This window comes from Coloeus monedula, assembly GCF_965178545.1.
Source record: "Coloeus monedula genome assembly, chromosome: Z".
Lineage (NCBI taxonomy): Eukaryota > Metazoa > Chordata > Aves > Passeriformes > Corvidae > Coloeus > Coloeus monedula.
Window position 1 is genome coordinate 46754111 of NC_138822.1, and position 18301 is coordinate 46772411.

At 37.8% G+C, this 18301-nt stretch overlaps 1 protein-coding gene across 1 annotated transcript; it reads right to left on the bottom strand.

Annotated features, from left to right (window-relative positions):
* Positions 1-6895: 6895 nt before the first annotated feature.
* On the bottom strand, positions 6896-16987 carry LOC309585089 (protein FAM240C-like). Its single transcript, XM_082301562.1, has 3 exons — positions 16848-16987; positions 10894-11042; positions 6896-8444 (listed from the first exon to the last, which is right to left on the bottom strand). The coding sequence occupies exons 2-3, from the start codon at positions 11037-11039 to the stop codon at positions 8312-8314; spliced, it is 279 nt and encodes a 92-aa protein (XP_082157688.1). The 5' UTR covers positions 11040-11042; positions 16848-16987; the 3' UTR covers positions 6896-8311.
* Between the last annotated feature and the right edge of the window lie 1314 nt (positions 16988-18301).

Below are 18301 nucleotides of genomic sequence, written 5' to 3' on the forward strand. Positions count from 1 at the left end.
GGTCCTGTAGGAAAATGAAGAACTTATTTCCAGACTGAGGGAGCAGAAGCTCAGCTTGTCATGCCAGGGACTTGAATGTCCCTTCTTTGTCCTTACTCTTCTGATAGATCCCCATACCCTGCATAAATACCCCCCATAAAAAAATGGAAAATAAACCAAAATAAACTTTTAAAATTCTTTTGCTCTGTAAGCAGCTTTATTTTGTGTTTAGTGCTTCCTAGAACCTGTGTGCCTGAGTTTACTGGGGATGTGCTGAATCAGTGTTTTACATTCCCTCGCATGGTTTTGCTCTCTGATGCATTCCTCCTATTGCAGGGAAGCAGCCAGGTGAAATTGTTCAGAACACCAAATATTAAGAAACCAAAAGACAGAGTATGCTTACTGTGTTGCCTCCAGATTGGAGATGGTGTATTACAAACTGACATTTTCCTAAAATTGAGATTGCAATTGCTGAAGCGTTTGAAATAGTATGTCTGCACGTACTTCTTTTTGGAACAAAAACTTTATCTTTAGCTGTAATTTCAGTCCCCTATGTGGAAGGCTTTCGTTGTTTCAGTTATAATTGATTTAATGCTGCCGCTGGAAAAACTATGTTTCCTGCAGGCACAATTTACATGTATATGTTTAACTCGGTTTACATTTTAATCAACATGTTAATCTGGAGTAATTTGGAGCATCAAAAAACCTTATTGCTTGCTTTTATTTCTATTTTTTTCCGGTGATTAAAAATTAATTTTCTGAAACAAGTGTTCCAAGCAGAATTTTCTTGCTAGGAAATATATAAATGTGCAAGTCAGGAATTCCTCTGAAGCCTAGGAGATACAGCTTGCAGATCAGCGACAGATAGAAATTTCATGCCAGACCAGAACAAATCTCCTGAAGCCTGTCTAGAATTCAACAGAACTGACTAGAATTCATGCTAGAAGGCCATATTTTTCCCAATTCAAATTTTGATTTTTTTTTCTTGACAGCATAAAAACCCCCAAACTCCTCTGTCCAAAAGTCCTGCAGCCTACCTGTGAACCCTTGTTGCCTACTTGGCAGCAGAAATATCAGATTTTCTTAAGGCTAGTTGAGGACGTCAGCCAGAAGAATTTGCACTTGGATGGTAGCCTTTAAAAGTGAAATGCCAGCGATTCCAAATAAGAAAATACCTCAAAGTAAATAAGCACAGATGGAACTAGGAACTGTAGCTGCTCAAGTTTACTGGCTTTTGTTGAAAATGATAGCTGAAATCTAGCAGTATTTGGGCTAGTCAGTATCGTATTTTTTAAAACAGCTTGCTGGGAGAAATGCTAGTGTCATTGTCAGGACTGGCTGTGTTCCCTGGTGATTCCAGGGTATGTAAAAACAGTGCCCAAGTTAAACTATAAATATAGCTGCTAAAGTAGTTCAAGGCATACTTATTACCTGCATCCTTAATCTTTGTAGTGATACATTAAGAGAGTGCTGTCAAAATCTCTGCAGTAAAGCTGTAAGATATATCTGAAACTACTTTGAGATGTTCTTCAAAGGTGCCCTGGAATAAAAAAACCAACCCTTTAGGTTTTTAGGCAAAGGAGTATTTTTAGCTGCATCCACCAATTAAAGCAATTAAACATCCCATGGGACAATAGTATTTTGTCTGAACATAGTCAAGTGTTACATATTAATTACTTCTAGGTGTTGCTCCTCATTATCTGTAGTGGCCAAAGGTAACCAAAATTAAAATAAACAAAGCATGTACAGAAATTGTCTTCACCAAATACATACTACATTATTTTGAAATGGCTCCAAAGCGGCTTTTTATAAGTTGGAAGCACTGAAATTTGCCTGTGATTTAGGCATAAAACTTTTCAAACATGTGCACTCTGTTAGTTTGTTGATGGACTCATTCCACAGTCCTCTAGTACATATAATAGAGGGGTCATTAGTTCTGGGAAAATGGCATGTTTTTCATCACTGTAGCAGAAGTGTGCACATATCATAAATGGAGCCTGAAGGGATTTAGTTCCAGGTTATTAAGTGTTCATTTGAGATGGTGGATAATAACTGCTGTTTCTGATATTTTAGATTAGATGGCCCTTATTGCTTGTAGGGCTTATTTTCAGCGACTGTTAGTCTTATTATTACAAATACATATTAAATGACTGAAGCAGTATCAACAAAATCAGTAAATTCATGTGTTATCCAAAAGCTGGAAAGTATTGATTCATTAGTTAGGACTTTAGCATTAACTGAACTCTAACAAGAACTCTGCTGCAATGATATCCAGTAATTAATGAAACAACATTTTTATTTGAAACTTTTTACATGTAAAAATGAACAATTGCATGGATTTGTTCACTTACTAGGATACATAAAAGCACCAATAAAAATCTTATAGAAAAAATTTCCCTAAGAGAAGCTGAAGTGGAATCACCATCACACTGGAAAAAAAATTTGAGACATCAGGGCAAACATAGGTTATTTTTCAAAAGTTTTTTTCCAGAAATAACACTGTTGACCACCTCAGTAGTGTTGTGTTTTCCTTGCCTAATTAGATTCATAGCCTGTACTGCAACCTCAAACCCTTAAAAATAATGATGCAGTTGTTAAGTGGAATAGCCCATTTGAGGGAGAAAAATAGCATTAACTATAGCAAAATCTATTTGAAAACATAATTTTCTTCTTCCTGTTTGCAAAGAGACAATACAGACTAAGCTTTTTGTATTGGTATTTTGCAGATATGATTCCTTTGATTTAGGTACTAAATCTAATAGAATCACAAACTTTTCAGTATTAATTCAACTTTTTTGAACTGTTCCCTATGGCTGAATCATCAACATACATTGTGAAGTTACAGTTCTGATCAAATGGCACCAATATTTATGTTGGGCATGCAGTACAATCATAGTGGAAATCTAACGCAAAAGGATGGTTTTTTAAAGAATTGGCCAAATGGCTCAACCAAATATTATACTTCAGATTTGCTACTGCATCTTTTTCATTCTTGACAGATGATTATTTTGTTAGTATCATACTTCTCCTTGATGCTGCAGCTGTTTGCTGTGGAAAAACAGTGTCTCTGGTTGTGAACCACTGCAGTCATATCATTGAGTCTGAACACTGGCACCTACTACTAGGTAAGGCCAGTAGTCTCTCACCTTCCATTAGACTCTACTGTAGGCTATTAGTTCATTTAAGGAATGGTGTTTGAGACAAGTACAGCTAATTAATTGAGGTGGCACATGATGACCTACTGTCAAGGTTGGCTTCCCTGGTAGCATAAAACTTTTTCAGTCTGTTTGTCAGCCTGTCATTTTTGGAGTTCGAATTTTCCCTTCTTTCTGTCCACCATAGCTTGAAATATGTTTAAAACACTGGCCACTAAATAACACACAGGTAAATACAGACTGCTGAAAGAGCTGGGAATAATAAGTAGATTTTTGAATTGTCTGTCCTGACTACTGAATTTTGTATTCAGTTTTGTCTTAAATGAATAACATTATGGATAGATCCGATTCTTCTTGGTAAGATAAATAATATAGTAATGCTTAATTCATGAATGGAAGCTTTCTCAGGAAGTATAAGACTTTCTAGAGCTACTCTTTGGTTCATCCTTATTTATCTAGAGATGCATTTTTGAATCCAGAGGTATTTTTATGTGATTTACTATGCCATATTCACACTATGGTGCTGTTTATTAGGCAAGGTAGAGAACAGCATCTCTCAAGACACAGGCAGTTTGTAATTAGTAGGAACATTTGGTCTAGAAAATTGGTAATTATACTCATATTCCTGTCATTTAACTGTAGAAATGAACCATACAGAGCTGTTTTATGGTTTCAGAAGCCAGATCTATTCTAAGTTTTGTGTAGGGAGGCTCTGTTCCAACACATGCAGCTCCAGTGGGTGAGTTGACCAAGCTGTGCCTAGCTGTGCATGCCAGCATATCTGGATGGCTAATTAAATTATCATTCCTGAGCTCAGCTGAGGCCCACCTTTAGATCTACGTGAAATATGTTATTGTGCTTTGATCAAACCTATATTGTTTTGGTTGGGTTATACTCCTCTATATTAGCAGGTGGCTGAGCACTTTACCAAGCAGCTCAGTAGATCAAAGTGGCTGCTGCTGACATCCCCACACTAGACTATGTGTGGTTCAGGGGTTATATCAGACTCAATTGAATTTGTTTCATTGGGCCAAATATCCCCATTATGCAGGTGTCTCAAAACTGTAGAGCTAATGCTTGTCTCAGATCCTTAGAGGCTAGGGTCCTTTACCTGTGCTTAGAGCACAGCTTTTGGTCTGGTTTTGGTTCCTCAGAAAGAAATCTGGTTTGTATGCATTAGATTGGCTGCAAACCAGTGTGTGGTACATGCAGACAGTCAAGGGTTTAGCTTAAAAAATGTTTCTCCTGCTCTGAATTTAAGTGCAAATTCAAGTGGAGCAGCTGACAGGTGTTGAGTTGCTGCATCCTGCCTGTAACTGATGGTGTGGATGCTTTACCGTGGTGTCCAAACAAAGTCAGACTGCAGATTAATGTGGTTTATGGTCATGCTTTAGACTGCCTCGATTTAAGTAAACCAGGCTTCAACAACTGGCCAAAGCTCAGAGTTAGTTTAAGAAAGCAAACTGCTGTTTCTCAGGCATTAGTCACTGGTTCCTGGCTCAGACAGTGCTTAAAGAGCAACAGCGTGAATGGGTAAAGATTGTGCTCACCATGTCTGTCATGCACATAAATCGGCATGCTAAGCTGTTGCTCTACAGCTGACATCAGTATGCCAGCTTAAGTGCATGATCCACAACTATTGCATCATATATCATAAAGTCCCGTGACCAAACTGCTAGTCACTGACCTATCCTGTACAATTTTAGTTGTTTACTGACTTAGGCAAGTGCCATCTGGGTTGGTTTATATGCTGATGTAAGACACGGAAACATCTTGCTAGTGCAGGGTCAGGGTGGTACTGATTATGCAGATTATTATTCAATTCATTTCATAATATTCAATATTCATTAAATTCATTTTCTATTAGGCAAATTAATAAACCTTAAGAAAAAAAAATCTGAGTAATTAGTTTATCTTCTCAAATAACTAGACCAAATCTCCTAATATAGTTACTGAAATCTAAATTTTCATTTGGGTTTTTTTCCCCCCATTGGAAAGATGGAGGAACTAGGGACACGGGAGTTAAAAAATGCTGTATTCCGTTGAAGTGACCTACTCTCCCAACAGTTTATGCTTACTGTGTATCCTGTTTTATCCATGGAGGCCATGTATATGAATGAGACAATTTTTTAAAATATAATGATTCAACTTTAACTGACTTTTGTTTGTTTGTTTTTTTATTGAGAGCCAGGTTTAACATTTTCAGTTATGAATGAAATGCCTGAGTTCGGGCTTGAATGTCATCGAAGAAAAGTAACGAAACATTATCTGCCACCTCCCTGTCTGCCTTCAGTTTTGCAACTTGCAAGCAGCAAATCTGGCTGCATCTGAATACTAGACTTTATTATTTCTCGTACCTGATACCTGTCTCAGTCTGGTTGTATGTGTAAGTAGCAGTGAAAACTGGATGAACACCTGCATTTGGGAACAGAAACACCTGATGTTCAACGCCATGGAGATGTCAGGTTACTGCTGTCATGTAAAGTGTGTGCTAGAACAGGTAACCATGACTAATGCCCACGCACTTGAGCAACTCACAAAGAGATGTTTTTTGCTAAGTGTGGGAGCATTGTGGTTTTTCACTCTTGTGATATGCACACACTTTGCTGCATCAGAAATCCATTCACAACTGAAATAGGTTCCATGCACTTGTGAAGGTAAACAATGCCTGCAACACTCCTTTGGGGTGTAGCTACTATGATGACGACTGCTTGTAGTGGAAGTGATTTCACATACCCCTGGATGCCCTCAGAGATCCTTACAGAAAAACGGCTTCTCAGCGACATAAGGTAGTTTTTGGGGGAGTGCTGAAAATTGCTTTGTGGGAATTGCATCTACTTGTGTAGTCTTTTTCCTATCTTACATAACTTCATAAACAGTTGGAAAGAGTGTCATAAAAGTGTTCCTAATAATTAAAAACATTGACATTAAATGTAAAAGAACAATAAATTCTTATTGAGCCAGCTTTTCTTGGATCTTCTCACACTGACATGGAGCAGGGGTAAGTTGCACTGATGTGGGTGACATTATAACACCATAAATCAGTGGTTAAGTTAACAAATCTAAGAGATCTGGTTTTCAGAAGTGGAGAATGTGGCACTTCTCCATTTCAATAGCCCCTGTCTATGTCCTTTAGCTACGGCTACAGTAAGGTAAACTACTCCAGTTTTTTGGTACGTGGCAGCTAGTTCAGGTTGTGCTTGATCCACCTCACTAAAGAAAACGTTTAGCTTGGGTGTCATGTTTTAGGAATGGTATTCCTCAGTGTAGTACTCTCACTAAAAACAAAACCACAAACCTCTGGTGACAGATGAAAGGCAGAGATTATCTCCTGAGATAAGAACAATTTACTGGAAACACTAGTGAGATAAGAAAACAACACTAATAACAAAAGTGCTCAAAGAGAGGGTGATTTACATGCAAAAATTACTGCCCGTGTGCGCGACCCCAAGGCAATGAACAACGGGGCCGATGGCTTTTCCACCCGGACTGTCCGCCGACCCCTAGCCACTTCCACCTTCTTCCCGAAAGCGTCCTGGACTTCCACCCCGCAGACGTGGCATGAGGTGATATAGAATAACACCCAGACATGGCCACAGGACTCCAGGCTTCAGTCCCTCACAGCTACTGTGAAAAATTAACTCTGTCCTGGCCCAAACCAGGACACCGGCTTACAGAAAAGAACTTTTTAGAGAGCAGTGGGAAATCAGTGGATGCAGAAGAGAAAGACCAGTCTTTCAGGGTAGAAGCAGCTAAAATTTTATTATTTTTTCAGCGTTGCTTGTCTAATGGAAAATAGCCACTGAAAGAAACAATTGCATGCTTTTTTGGGTCAGCTTTTATGAAAAGAATCTCGTACTACAATCCCTTCAGTTTTCAGCAACAGAATAACTTTTTATAAGTTTTTAATTGTTTTAACCCTTCAAGGAATAACAACATTTTTGTGACAGCTTGTTTTTTTTATGTGGGAGCATTTCACTTTGTAGAAGTGAGAACATTTGGTAAAACTTTGTGTTTTAATTAAATATGTTTTAAAAGGACAAAGAAAGCATTTCTGTGAGGTCAAAATTGTTAAATTTTTGTTCTGTTTTGAGATTTATCAAATGCATTCCTATCTACTTCTTTAGTATAAACAAAGATTCAAAGTAAATTTCTGTCTGGCACAATACTGTTACAGAAGAAGAGCTGTTTAGACTTATGAGTCTTCTCTTACTTATACTTACTTACTTACTTACAAAGATTAATTGAAGAGAAAACAAATAAGTGTTTTAATCCAAAAGACTGGTGTTCAATACACAGACATTTCGGTAAACAGGGAACACTGTTATTACCTTGTGTTTAGTTATTCCTACCTTTGTTTCACCTAACCCAGTAGAAGATGCAGGAATTGTTTGGATTAGTGCATGCCAGGTATGGCAAGTGATACTTTGTAAAGAATTTCTGTGCTGTTATGATGAACTGATACACTGCCTTCTCTTTCAAACTCTCACACTGACTTGCTCTTACTACTCTAACACTTGTCAGACTGGCTCATAATAAAGACTACTGGCTCAGTAGTCTTTTTCTTACATACCCCAAGAAAGTTAAAGTAATTTTCTCTGTTCATTTAATTATTAAGATCTGTAAATGTTCTTATATGTTGATCAGAAAAGTTCTATTTTTTCTCCCCTCGTTCCATTAAAGAATATGTTTCTTCTCCTGGCCAGCTGATCAGGCTAATCCTTAACTCCCTCTACTGTGGCTCATCAAGGCAGACAGAACATCTTATGTCTGCATTAAGACAGACTCTGTGAGCTGTGTAAATGGAAATGTGCAATTTTGCATGCAGCTGTCTGAATGTATTATTCCTATTAAACAAGCTGCCCTCTTTCCTAGCGGTATGTTGTTGTCACTTGGAAATGCAGAGTTACATAACAGAGTCCTGATATATCACAGCAATAATATATCATGGAAAATTAGAATTGTCTGCTTCTCATCTATTCCTTTGTGCTTTTTTTCCCCCTGTGGCATTATTCTTGCACTGAATTTCAATAGGACTTTAATAGTAGCTCTAGTAAATAGTTTGGAAAATGGGCAGAATCTGACCGTTTGGTTGTTTGGCAGTGTAACTGCTAGTTTACAGGTGCATGCAGAAGGTCAGAATCAGGCCCAGTGCTTGCTGTGTTTACACAATAACTTTAAGCAACAGTTTTATCTGGTGAAGGAAGAGCCTCGATAGATACTGGAGTCATTTGTTCTTCCCGTGTTTTCATGTGCACCTGGACCTGCCTTACTCGACCTTCCAGCCGCAGAGTCCATTCCTGACGAAGTCTGCAAAGAGAGTGCAAGTGCTTAGCAATTATTGAGCCAAATCCTTCAAGTGTATCCAAGGCTTTTCAGCAGGGTCGAAGCTTTCCTCTCTTTCATCACCAGAGCACTTGTCCTGTATTTATTTACCAATTACACATCCCTCTAGCTTGCTAGATTGGGAATGCAGGGGAGAAAGGGATAGCGCTGATGCTATCAGTGGTTGACATTGCTGGATTCCGAATGAGTCAAACAACTGCTGAAATACTGTCACTGTGAAGAACTCTGTTTTTCCCTCTGGGGTATTCTCAAAGCCACACAGAAGTACTGCCTATGCAGTAAGGTCATTCAATGTGTAAATTAAAAAATACAGTTTTTCCCCAACCCCTCAAGTTCTACTGTAAAATGCTGTGGGGAAGAGCAGGCTGAACTTAAAATATGTCCTTTTGGGTAAAAAAAAACCAAACCAAAACCAACTCTGCAGACCTTGTATGTGTTTAATGAAAGGAATTGATGTCGCGTACAAGAGGATACACATAGCTGCAAGACACTAGTATAGCAAAACCAGAAGAGAATATCTCTAGGGACAACTGCAAAATATTGTTGGCTGGGTTGTTTTCTGAAGGGAATGTTATGAAACATCTGACCCAGCAATATTATAAGATTAGCTATTATATGGTAATGTCAAATGCATCACAGAATATATGGGTTTTTAAATTACCTTTGTTATGGTGAAAAGAACAGCAGCCAATGATTTCATCTGAGAGTAACCCAGCAGTAGCTGTTTCACATGGGTGCTTGTGTTATCTTAGATTCTGAGTTTGGTTTTACATTGTGTTTTAAACTACCTAGTCTTCAATATTCTTTCATGCATATAGTTAAGCCTCAAAAAATAGGTACGGTGCATTAAGAAAAATCTGCCTTTGAGAACACTGGTGTTTCTCATCAGTGTCCTACATGTCTCAAAGGGAGCACTTGCCTTTATGTAAAACCACGTCATCCTCCTGAGCACCTCTTATGTGAGGTAGTGGATATGTATGTTTTGTTATGAAAGTGCCTTTTGACTCCTGAAAGAATCTTTTTTTTCCAAATTAGAGAACACTTTGTGAACTATCTTTTGTGAGCTTTGACTGGGCAAGTCACTTTGAAGGAACTTGCTTGGGTCTATTTCACGGTTGTGATGGGTCAGTTAAGACATATTGAATACGTAAGTTAATACATTTTCAAGGTTCTTTCACTGCGTTTCTTTTTTTCTCTTCAGAGAAGACCTTATAAAAACTTTTAACATTTTTCAGCTTTGTGAAGTCAAAAATGTTATCTAAACCACAAACTGCATTTTGTTTTCACTGTAGTCTTCTGTGATCTAGAGTGATATTTCCAGTGAAGCTGAACTCTTTCCTGGATTTTGTCATACATGCTTTTTCTCCAGTAATTTTGTGATTGGGATTTGGAAACACTACTGACTAGCTGGAGTAGGATACTGGAAGCAGGATTGTCTGCACCTGACTTTTTCAAGACACAAGGCCTGCCCAGATCTTGATTTCCAAGTCTCTAAATGATGTCAGTACTTCTTTCTTGGGCACTGGGGTCAAGGTATCTGGAATTTTTTTTCCGAGAAACAGCCCTTTAGCAGCACCTTCCAATTTGCTGAAGTCAAATTAGCTTATGTGAATGTCACAGTTTTGAGAAAAGTTTGTGCACGCAAACCTTTATTAATTTCAGGAGGAAAGCACAAGAGGAAACCACACAAGACATGGTATTTCTTGTCCTCTGTTTCTGTCCATCAGTAGTCAGGGGATTCACTTAGTGTGTGGAGACCCTGGTTCAAACTTCTGAGTTGTAACAAGCTGAACAAATATTTGAAGAAATTCACCACACTTGTGCAGGGTATCTATACCACAATACAGCAATACAGGTTTCTCTAGGCAATCCCTGTTGTTTTGTACTGCTTTGTAAAAAAAGCACCCACAAACAAAACCAACAACAAACCCCCACAACTTTTTCCTTTGAATGGGAAAATCTCATGGCGTCATTTTTACCTTTGGGCTTATATGATGTAAAGGGCTGTTAAACATGATAAAGGTGCCACGGATTTTCTATTCTACAGATTAAGTGGGTGGTTGTCCCTTTAAAGTAATGCTATTTTATTTATTTGTGTGGCTGTACCAGTTCCAGGTAAAATTCCTGCTATTTTCTGGCTGTCACAAGCCATAATTCCAAAGTGCTTTATTTTTTCATGGCTATGCTCCAAGGCCTTTGAAGAATGCTCATGAGGTTTAAGGGTGAGGGGTGTGTGAGTTTCCATGCAGAAGAGCCATGGTAATATGAGACAAGCAGCTGTGAGAGGAAAAGTGCCAAAGATCCAGAACACAATCTGTGCTATGAATAAAGCAGTACAATAACAGGTTACCTTATTTTAAAACACGTGATGACATGCCTTGCTCTCTTGTAGAAAAGAAAAAATACCACTTACTTGTTCAGGGCACTTTTGCTTAACCTAGACTCTTCAGCTTCTTGTTGTTTAGCTTGCTCTTGGATGACCTTTTCCCAGAAGTTCTTCAGCTCTTCCGCATCATGACCACCCATCCTGTGGTGTCTAAAGTTCGTATGCTTGCTCATTTTCTGAAAAGCAATTCAGAGGTCAGAACAGTCAAAAGCCTAACCTGAGGCAGGCACTTTATTACTTAGCCTCTTGAAATTTCATTCTCATGAAGTGCTATTAAAATAAAGTATGTCACCTGAAAAGAGTAGGTAACTAATGCTTAGTCTGCCTTGAACCAAAATATAAGGCATTGAAACAGGCCTTGGGTGACAGTTGAATATCATAACTATGTTTTCTTACTGAGTAATGACTGCGAGTGGCACAGTTAACTGAAATATTGTGGATGCCTCAGTGTGTGTGAGATTTGAAGTAATTTTAGAAGAACTTGTGAAAATGCTTTCAAATATAGTGCCATTGTCACTGAAGTTCAGATTAGATGTGAAGGACTTTCCTGTTTTCTATCTCCCATATTCTTAAAACAGATCATAGATGGTTTTATCTCAGGGAAACTGATTGCTCCTAAATGATTCCTTTTGCTACTCCAAATGATGTCATGCACAAAATATCAAGGTAATTATGAATCTGAAGTTGAAGCACACAGAGTGCAAAGCGCTGGGGAGCTTGTTATGGTCTTGTTCTTTATTTTATCAAAATTCTGTCTTAAATATGGTTAAAAGTAGATCTCATTAAAGTACAGGATCAGTTCCAATAAATGAGAAAAAAGACAGAAAATAGGCAAATATGTCCTTGCTAAATGCATGTTATTCAAACATTAAAATGCTCATCATGTGTCATGTCCTTGTTGATATTACCATATTGCATTGGTTATCAGATCATAATGATACTTTGAAAAGTTAAGTTCTGTTGTTTATTTCCTGAATCAGTCTCCTCCACTAAGGCCCAACAAGAAGTGGGAGGATACAAGAAAGAAAAATTCCAAAAACCTGAACTCCAGAGTTTTCTATTACTAGATCAGCACTTAATTTGAGGTTTGCTTCCTTATGTTTATCTGTATTAGATACTTCTGCCAACGCTCCACTCAGTAATGCTGATGAATTAAGGCCTCATAGACCTTGATACATACTTACGAATATTCTTCCTAGATGATTTCATACTTTAGGAGCTATCCTTGATAAATACAACAAAGACTATGCTAATGTAGGCCAGTCTGAGGAAACCTTTACTTCATACAATGCCATAAAGTGAAAGATCAGAGTAAAAGAAAAGGACAGTCAGATTAACACAATTAAGGCAGATTTCTCTAAGGTCCTACTATCAAATACAGTATTTGAAACTCCTGGCACCTTAAAAGGACACGTAAGTAACTTCTGGGCATCTTTATAGATTGAATATTTTAGATTTGTCTTCATTTTCATGGATCTATTTTTTAAGAAGATCAATAATATCAAATAATGTTGCCACACTTGGTGCAAAGTCTGGCTGGACTGGAAAAACTGCTTAACAAAAAGAAAAATCTCTTTGAGATGCATTATTTCTCCACTGGGAAGTCCAGTTGCTTAAAGACAGGCACAGCCCAACTGGAGTGATGAGTATGAACTGGTTAGGCCATGTAATATATAACCTCCTGTGTGATGGGGTATGAGTAATTAGAATGCTGTTCCTCTTCACAGCAAGGTCAGCAAGAGCTGCAGTGTCACCAAAAGAGCCAGGTATTTTTCTCTGAGGCAAACAGCATTTTTCTAGTGTTTCCCTTGCTGTGGACTGGGGATGCTGTAGATGTAGCACAGCATGATACAAGAAGAATTGTTGCATTGACGTGGGTACAGCAGTTCTACTAACACCTTGTGCTAAACATGTTTGGTTTGGCAATGAATGTGGTCTAAATAGGAATATGGGTAATCTTAATAATCTTTGGCTCACTCTGAGGCCCCAAAATAATAGTATTATTTAAGGCTGCATCTGGCAAAAAGATATGCATGTCACGGATGCACTGGAACATGCCCTATCTGTGTCCTAATTCTATGGGCCTTGAGCAGTGTTAAAATAAATGCTCTGGTAATAGCTTGTTACAGCGAGTGATGGAATCTGATTATTTCATCATTCCTGGATCAGCAGGTCACACGGGTCTTTGCACCATTTAGAGGCTCTTCTATCACTAGCAGCTGCCCACTTGACACTCTACAGATAATTATCCCATTGCCTCAGAAGCCAAGTGCAAGTTGCTGACAAACTGAGGCAGTGTGCCCTCCAAACCCTATTATACTTTGCCTCATATAAGAATCTGCCATAACACATTAACCTTTAATTAGAAATTAAATTTTTATGATTATTAAACTTCTAGTTGAAATTCTCCACGTGGTACAAGAGGGTCTCCAGTCTTTATCTGAGGTTTAAACAGGTTAGATTTTGAGGAGGTGCATGAGGGTTTTGGCTGCTTTAGGTTTCGGCTGCTCCACTCAAAAGAACAACCTGTGATCAGAGAGGTGCCCAAAAGATGGAGGGGAACCTGCAACTTTTAGTCAGCTAAGTCTGTGGGTCTTTTTCTAAGTCAAGAACATTTGGTATTAGTTCCTAGGAATGTCAGTGGCAGTTAATATTTCACATGGTATTGCTGTGTCCTTGCTAAGACAGATTCTTGGTGTAAAACTTTTGAAGACTGTGCTGTCTGCATTGCTGGCCGGCATCTTTCAAGGTATGAGATGTGAAAGCATCCTATCTTTGAGCCTGGCATTACAACATCTAGGTGTAAAGACTAGGGTTCATGTGTGCTGTATAATATCTCCTTTTTTGTTTCTAACTGAAAGATTCTGCTTAGGAGCTTGGTTTGGATTTCTGAGTAACTCTCTGTATCAAAACAAAAATCTTTATTACTGCTCCAGATACCAAGGGTTTGTGATTTTTTTTCTTTCTTTTTAGATGTCCCAATAACATAAATTGAATTTACACTGACATTTGGACTTAATGCCATCAAACTTGTTCTTGATTCTTTCACTCAGATAACTCAGGGCTCATAACAAGTAGAACAATTAGATTTTCCCTGTAAATAAAAACCACGCTTTCTTACAGTCACTTGACCATTTTTGTCTGGGTGGAAAGTGTGCAAGGAAAATATGTTCATCATTCCAGAGAATTAAAGGAAAGTCGGGGAGGTGTCTTTCTGACTCCTAATAGCAGCTTGTTTTAACATGTTTATTCACTGATACGAATGTAAAATAAGCAAGAGCAAGCATTTCTATTCATTTAAAATTATTCATTCAGAAGACCTGAAATATTGTGTTATTTGTGAACTGAAAATTTTTGTTATAAAACTTTCTGCAATATATTTTCAGTGAAGGGTTACCAAAATGTGCATAACACTGGTGCAAGATGGACTCCCTTATTAAATCTTCAATTAATATAGTTAAGGAGGAACTATTATTATGTTGGTTTTGCAGTCCTTCCTGTCCATATGAAGTATGGTTCACTGCTTTTTTAGAGAGCCAAGCTGATAAAACAACATTTAAATAAGGATGAAATTATGTTTGGTTAAAGTGGCTTATGCATTTGGTAGCTCTAAAACTCAACTGTCAAAAATGTGTAAGTGTGTACAAAAGAGTTTTTACAGCATTCATCATTTATGGAAATTAAATTATATGCTAACGTATTATTAATTTATGGAGAATGTCCACAAGAAGAAGTAATTGTAAAAACAAAATTAATGGCACTGTAAAAGAAAAATCTCCTACATTTATAATCAAACCGTAAATCAGAGGGTCATGCAGCAATCTGTAAGACAGCAAATCACTCTTGAAACACAGATAGCACCCACATATAATACATTGTTTTAAACTCATAAAATCATAGAGTCACAGGATATGCTGAATTGGAAGGGACCCACAAAGATCATTGAGTCCAGCTCCTGGCCCTGCACAGCACCATCCCTACCATGTGCCTGAGAGCATTGCCCAAATGCTTCTTGAACTCTGTCAGGCTGGTGCTGTGACCACTTCCCTGGGGAGCCTGTTCCGGTGCCCCACCACCCTCTGGGTGAAGAACGTTTCCCTGATATCCAACCTAAACCTCCCCTGACTCAGCTTCAGGCCATTCCCTTGAGATGTCTCACTAGTCACAAGAGTGAAGAGGTCAATGCCTGCCCCTCTGCTTCTCCTTGTGGGCTCATGTCCCAGAGCCAGTTTAAAAGAGCTTTGAAGGGTGAATGATGAGCAGTTTTCCCCCTACAGATCTATCCCATACAAGGGAGAGGAAATTTTGCTTCCAGCTGTAAGTTATATGCACAACTTTTATTCACTGGCACAAAACCAGTATAGAAACAGCCAGTGGTACAACCTTCTCTCATTTAATCTGATCTGCGTCTGAATGTGCTTTGAAAAGGTGTTAAATTAGTAGGTTTCCAAATGTTCTGGTCTTAGCCCTTGCCTGGTCTGCATATTTTGAATTATTTTAACCTCAGACTACCTCTGCTGAGGTACAAAAAGGAGTTTTAAAAAATATCCAATGCAAGTAATTTGTCTTCTGCACACTTTGTAATTTCTACTTTGGACTCTTTCTGGAGAAATTTTAAGAGTCAGAATTGGCTCTTGGTGTTTTCATCAAAAATTGGTATTTTGAGTTACCTTTATATGAAATAAACAAGCAGGAGAAGAAAATAGTTTCTAAAGGGTCAGGAGATATTTTTTACCCTTTTTCAATCTTTCTATTTAATATGTGTCTTAAGCTAGCCATAGTCTTAAAAATTCAGTGTTTTATAGAGACAGACTTGTATGCAAAATATTTGTGCTTTTACTTTTTAGAGAAGTATTTCAATGCATTCAGTAAAACTGTTAGGTGAACATGTTTGGAGAAAAATATCAATGTGATTTTTAGTCCAAATGATGCACAATTAAAAGAATAATTGGCTTGGCTAACAAAAAGAAAACCACCTTATGTTTTTTTCCTTACTGGGAAATATTTTAACCAGTAATGTAAAACAATATTTGAACATTTCTAGTTTATTTTCAAAATTTTTTCTGAAAGACAAAGTCTTTAACAAGAATGATATTTTATATATACATATATATCTATAGCTATACATATATCTATCTTAAAAATATTTTCTTTCTAAAAGTTGGAGATAAGTCTAATTTTAACTCTTTCAATGAATTTGATGGTTCAGGCAATTTTAATATGGAACACAAGCTTATTCCTGGAAGAATTTCCATAGTCACTTCAGAGGTTTTTTTGGTGACCATTGTAAACAATGGAAAGATTATCTTTGACTTTAACTAGACTCAGTCCCTTGGGTCATATCATGACCATGAGCTGTTTTATCTTTGTCAGGACACTAATATCCTATTCCTTTTGCCCTTCACCAGGGTTTGTTTGTCTAAGCATGGAATATGTTCTAGCATTATATATCTATTACGGTTATTACAGAACGGGCAGTTCAAAGCCTGTTTATGGTGCTCTTTAAAGAAAAAAAAAAAAGCCTCAAAATTCTAAAAAGTTTTAAATTACACACATAGAATGCATAATTTTGATGAGTCTCCCCTTACACGTTCCTTTTATGGTGGTTTTCCTTTCAGTTGAAGTGTGTGTAATACAGAAGTTCTGGTAATACCAAAAAAGATAGTAACAAATAATAGCTTAATAACTGAATTTACAATTAGAGTAAAATGAAACAGTGGCAGGATACCTCTTATGTTGTATAAATCACACAGGATCAGACTAATTTCCACAAGGGTATACTGAAATATACAGAATTTCAGGTCATAGATTGAACAAGAAGAAATCATTGCATGATTGAACATTGAACAAGAGGTTCAAATTTGCATGATTTAACAAACCATTAAATAAATGTACACCCATGTATGTCTAGGCAGGTTTAATAATCAAGACAGGAAGAGAAAATCTTATTTTGGCCAAAATACAAGAATATAAATGCTTACTTTGATTGTATAGTAGCTTCCTCTTCTGTCAAAGTATGGTTTTCTTGAGTGATTACTGCATCATGTCAGTTTTACCCCTGTGTTCCCCTTTTCAAGAGAACTCCAACTGCTAGGAATAACTGATGAAATCTATTCATCCGTCACTCATTTTTATTTGGGAGTGACGACATCTGCTGTTATGAATTAGCTTAATGGCAGGGGGGAAAACAACCCAAACCCACAGTCTAATTTTGTGAAGTCTGCACCACACCACGAGGAATGACCGGACAGTTACAGGGCGCAAACTCTGAATGCCACGTTTGATCTGTGCTATAAATTTTGGCAGGTGCCACTGATGTCATGACTCGGCTCTGGAGAAACCATTACTCTTTGACAAGTGTGGATCACTGTAGCATAACTTCCATATGACTTGCAAGAATTCAGCACTGTCCCCTCCAAGAAAAAGGATTGATCTGAAAAGAACACGTTGAATAACACAGCGTGTCTCACATTTGTGCTGCTGAGTGACTGACAGATAAATAGATTTCTTTTTCACCCCTTTTGAAGTGTTGGTCTGTAAAAGCACCTGGTAAACTACATGACAGGATTCCAGCTAAGCTGTTAATACTCTCAATAGTGCAGGAATCTGGCCAGCTGCAAGCTGAAACATAGCATATATAATTTGTTACAGAACTTAGCACTTCCACTTCTTGGACAGATTCTTCCTCCCTCCACTGGTACTCCTGGGTGAGCAGAAAAACACAGGCAAGTAAGGTGCTACTGACTGACAAAGGGAGAACAGTGACAGACCTGCTCCCAGCTTTTATTGGCAGCCTGACTACATGAGCTTTTGGTAGTTTGGCAAGTTCCACCTTGAAGTTAGTTATGTTTCTTACTGCAGTGTAACGTTAAGTGTAAGGTTGCTCCAGAATTTTCTGTGCCAAGTACTGTAAGTTTTCTTTTAATCTACAATCCGAATGTATTCAAGAGACAAGTTACATTTCTCTTGTCTTCAAGGTATGTAGGGCACACGTCACCTCCTCTCTCCTTCTTTGTTTTGCTATAATAACATTTAAGGGCTTTGGACTCTTCTCATACTCATTCTCTTGATAGGAGGTCTCATGACTCTTCTCTGTGGTCTCATTGAACACAAGCAATGAGAACTGTGTCACATTCCAGTGGAGTATTAGTCCCTTGTATGCTTGCTTATTTTGTTTGGATATAACAATTGGAATCTAGAACCACTTTCCAGAGAACTACAATGCTCATTACAACTTTCTAATTGATTCATGAACTCACCTAGTTCTCCTCTTATTTTTTTCAACTTATAAGCTTCAACTTATAACAGAAATTTTAGTTAGATACCAAGTTCACAGCCTGCTTTTTGTGCCTTTTTCTCTATTTCAATCCTTCAGTAATTTCTTTCTTTTGTTTTTGAAATTCAGTCCCCTATGCTTACGACGACCTTTGTGCCC

Bases quoted from the DNA above. Each gene is read 5' to 3' on its own strand.
- LOC309585089 (XM_082301562.1), bottom strand. From the start codon at position 11,039: ATGAGCAAGCATACGAACTTTAGACACCACAGGATGGGTGGTCATGAT. The intron at 8,445-10,893 runs GTAAGTGGTATT...CTCTCTTTGCAG, and splicing joins AGCAAAAGTGCCCTGAACAA to ACTTCGTCAGGAATGGACTC.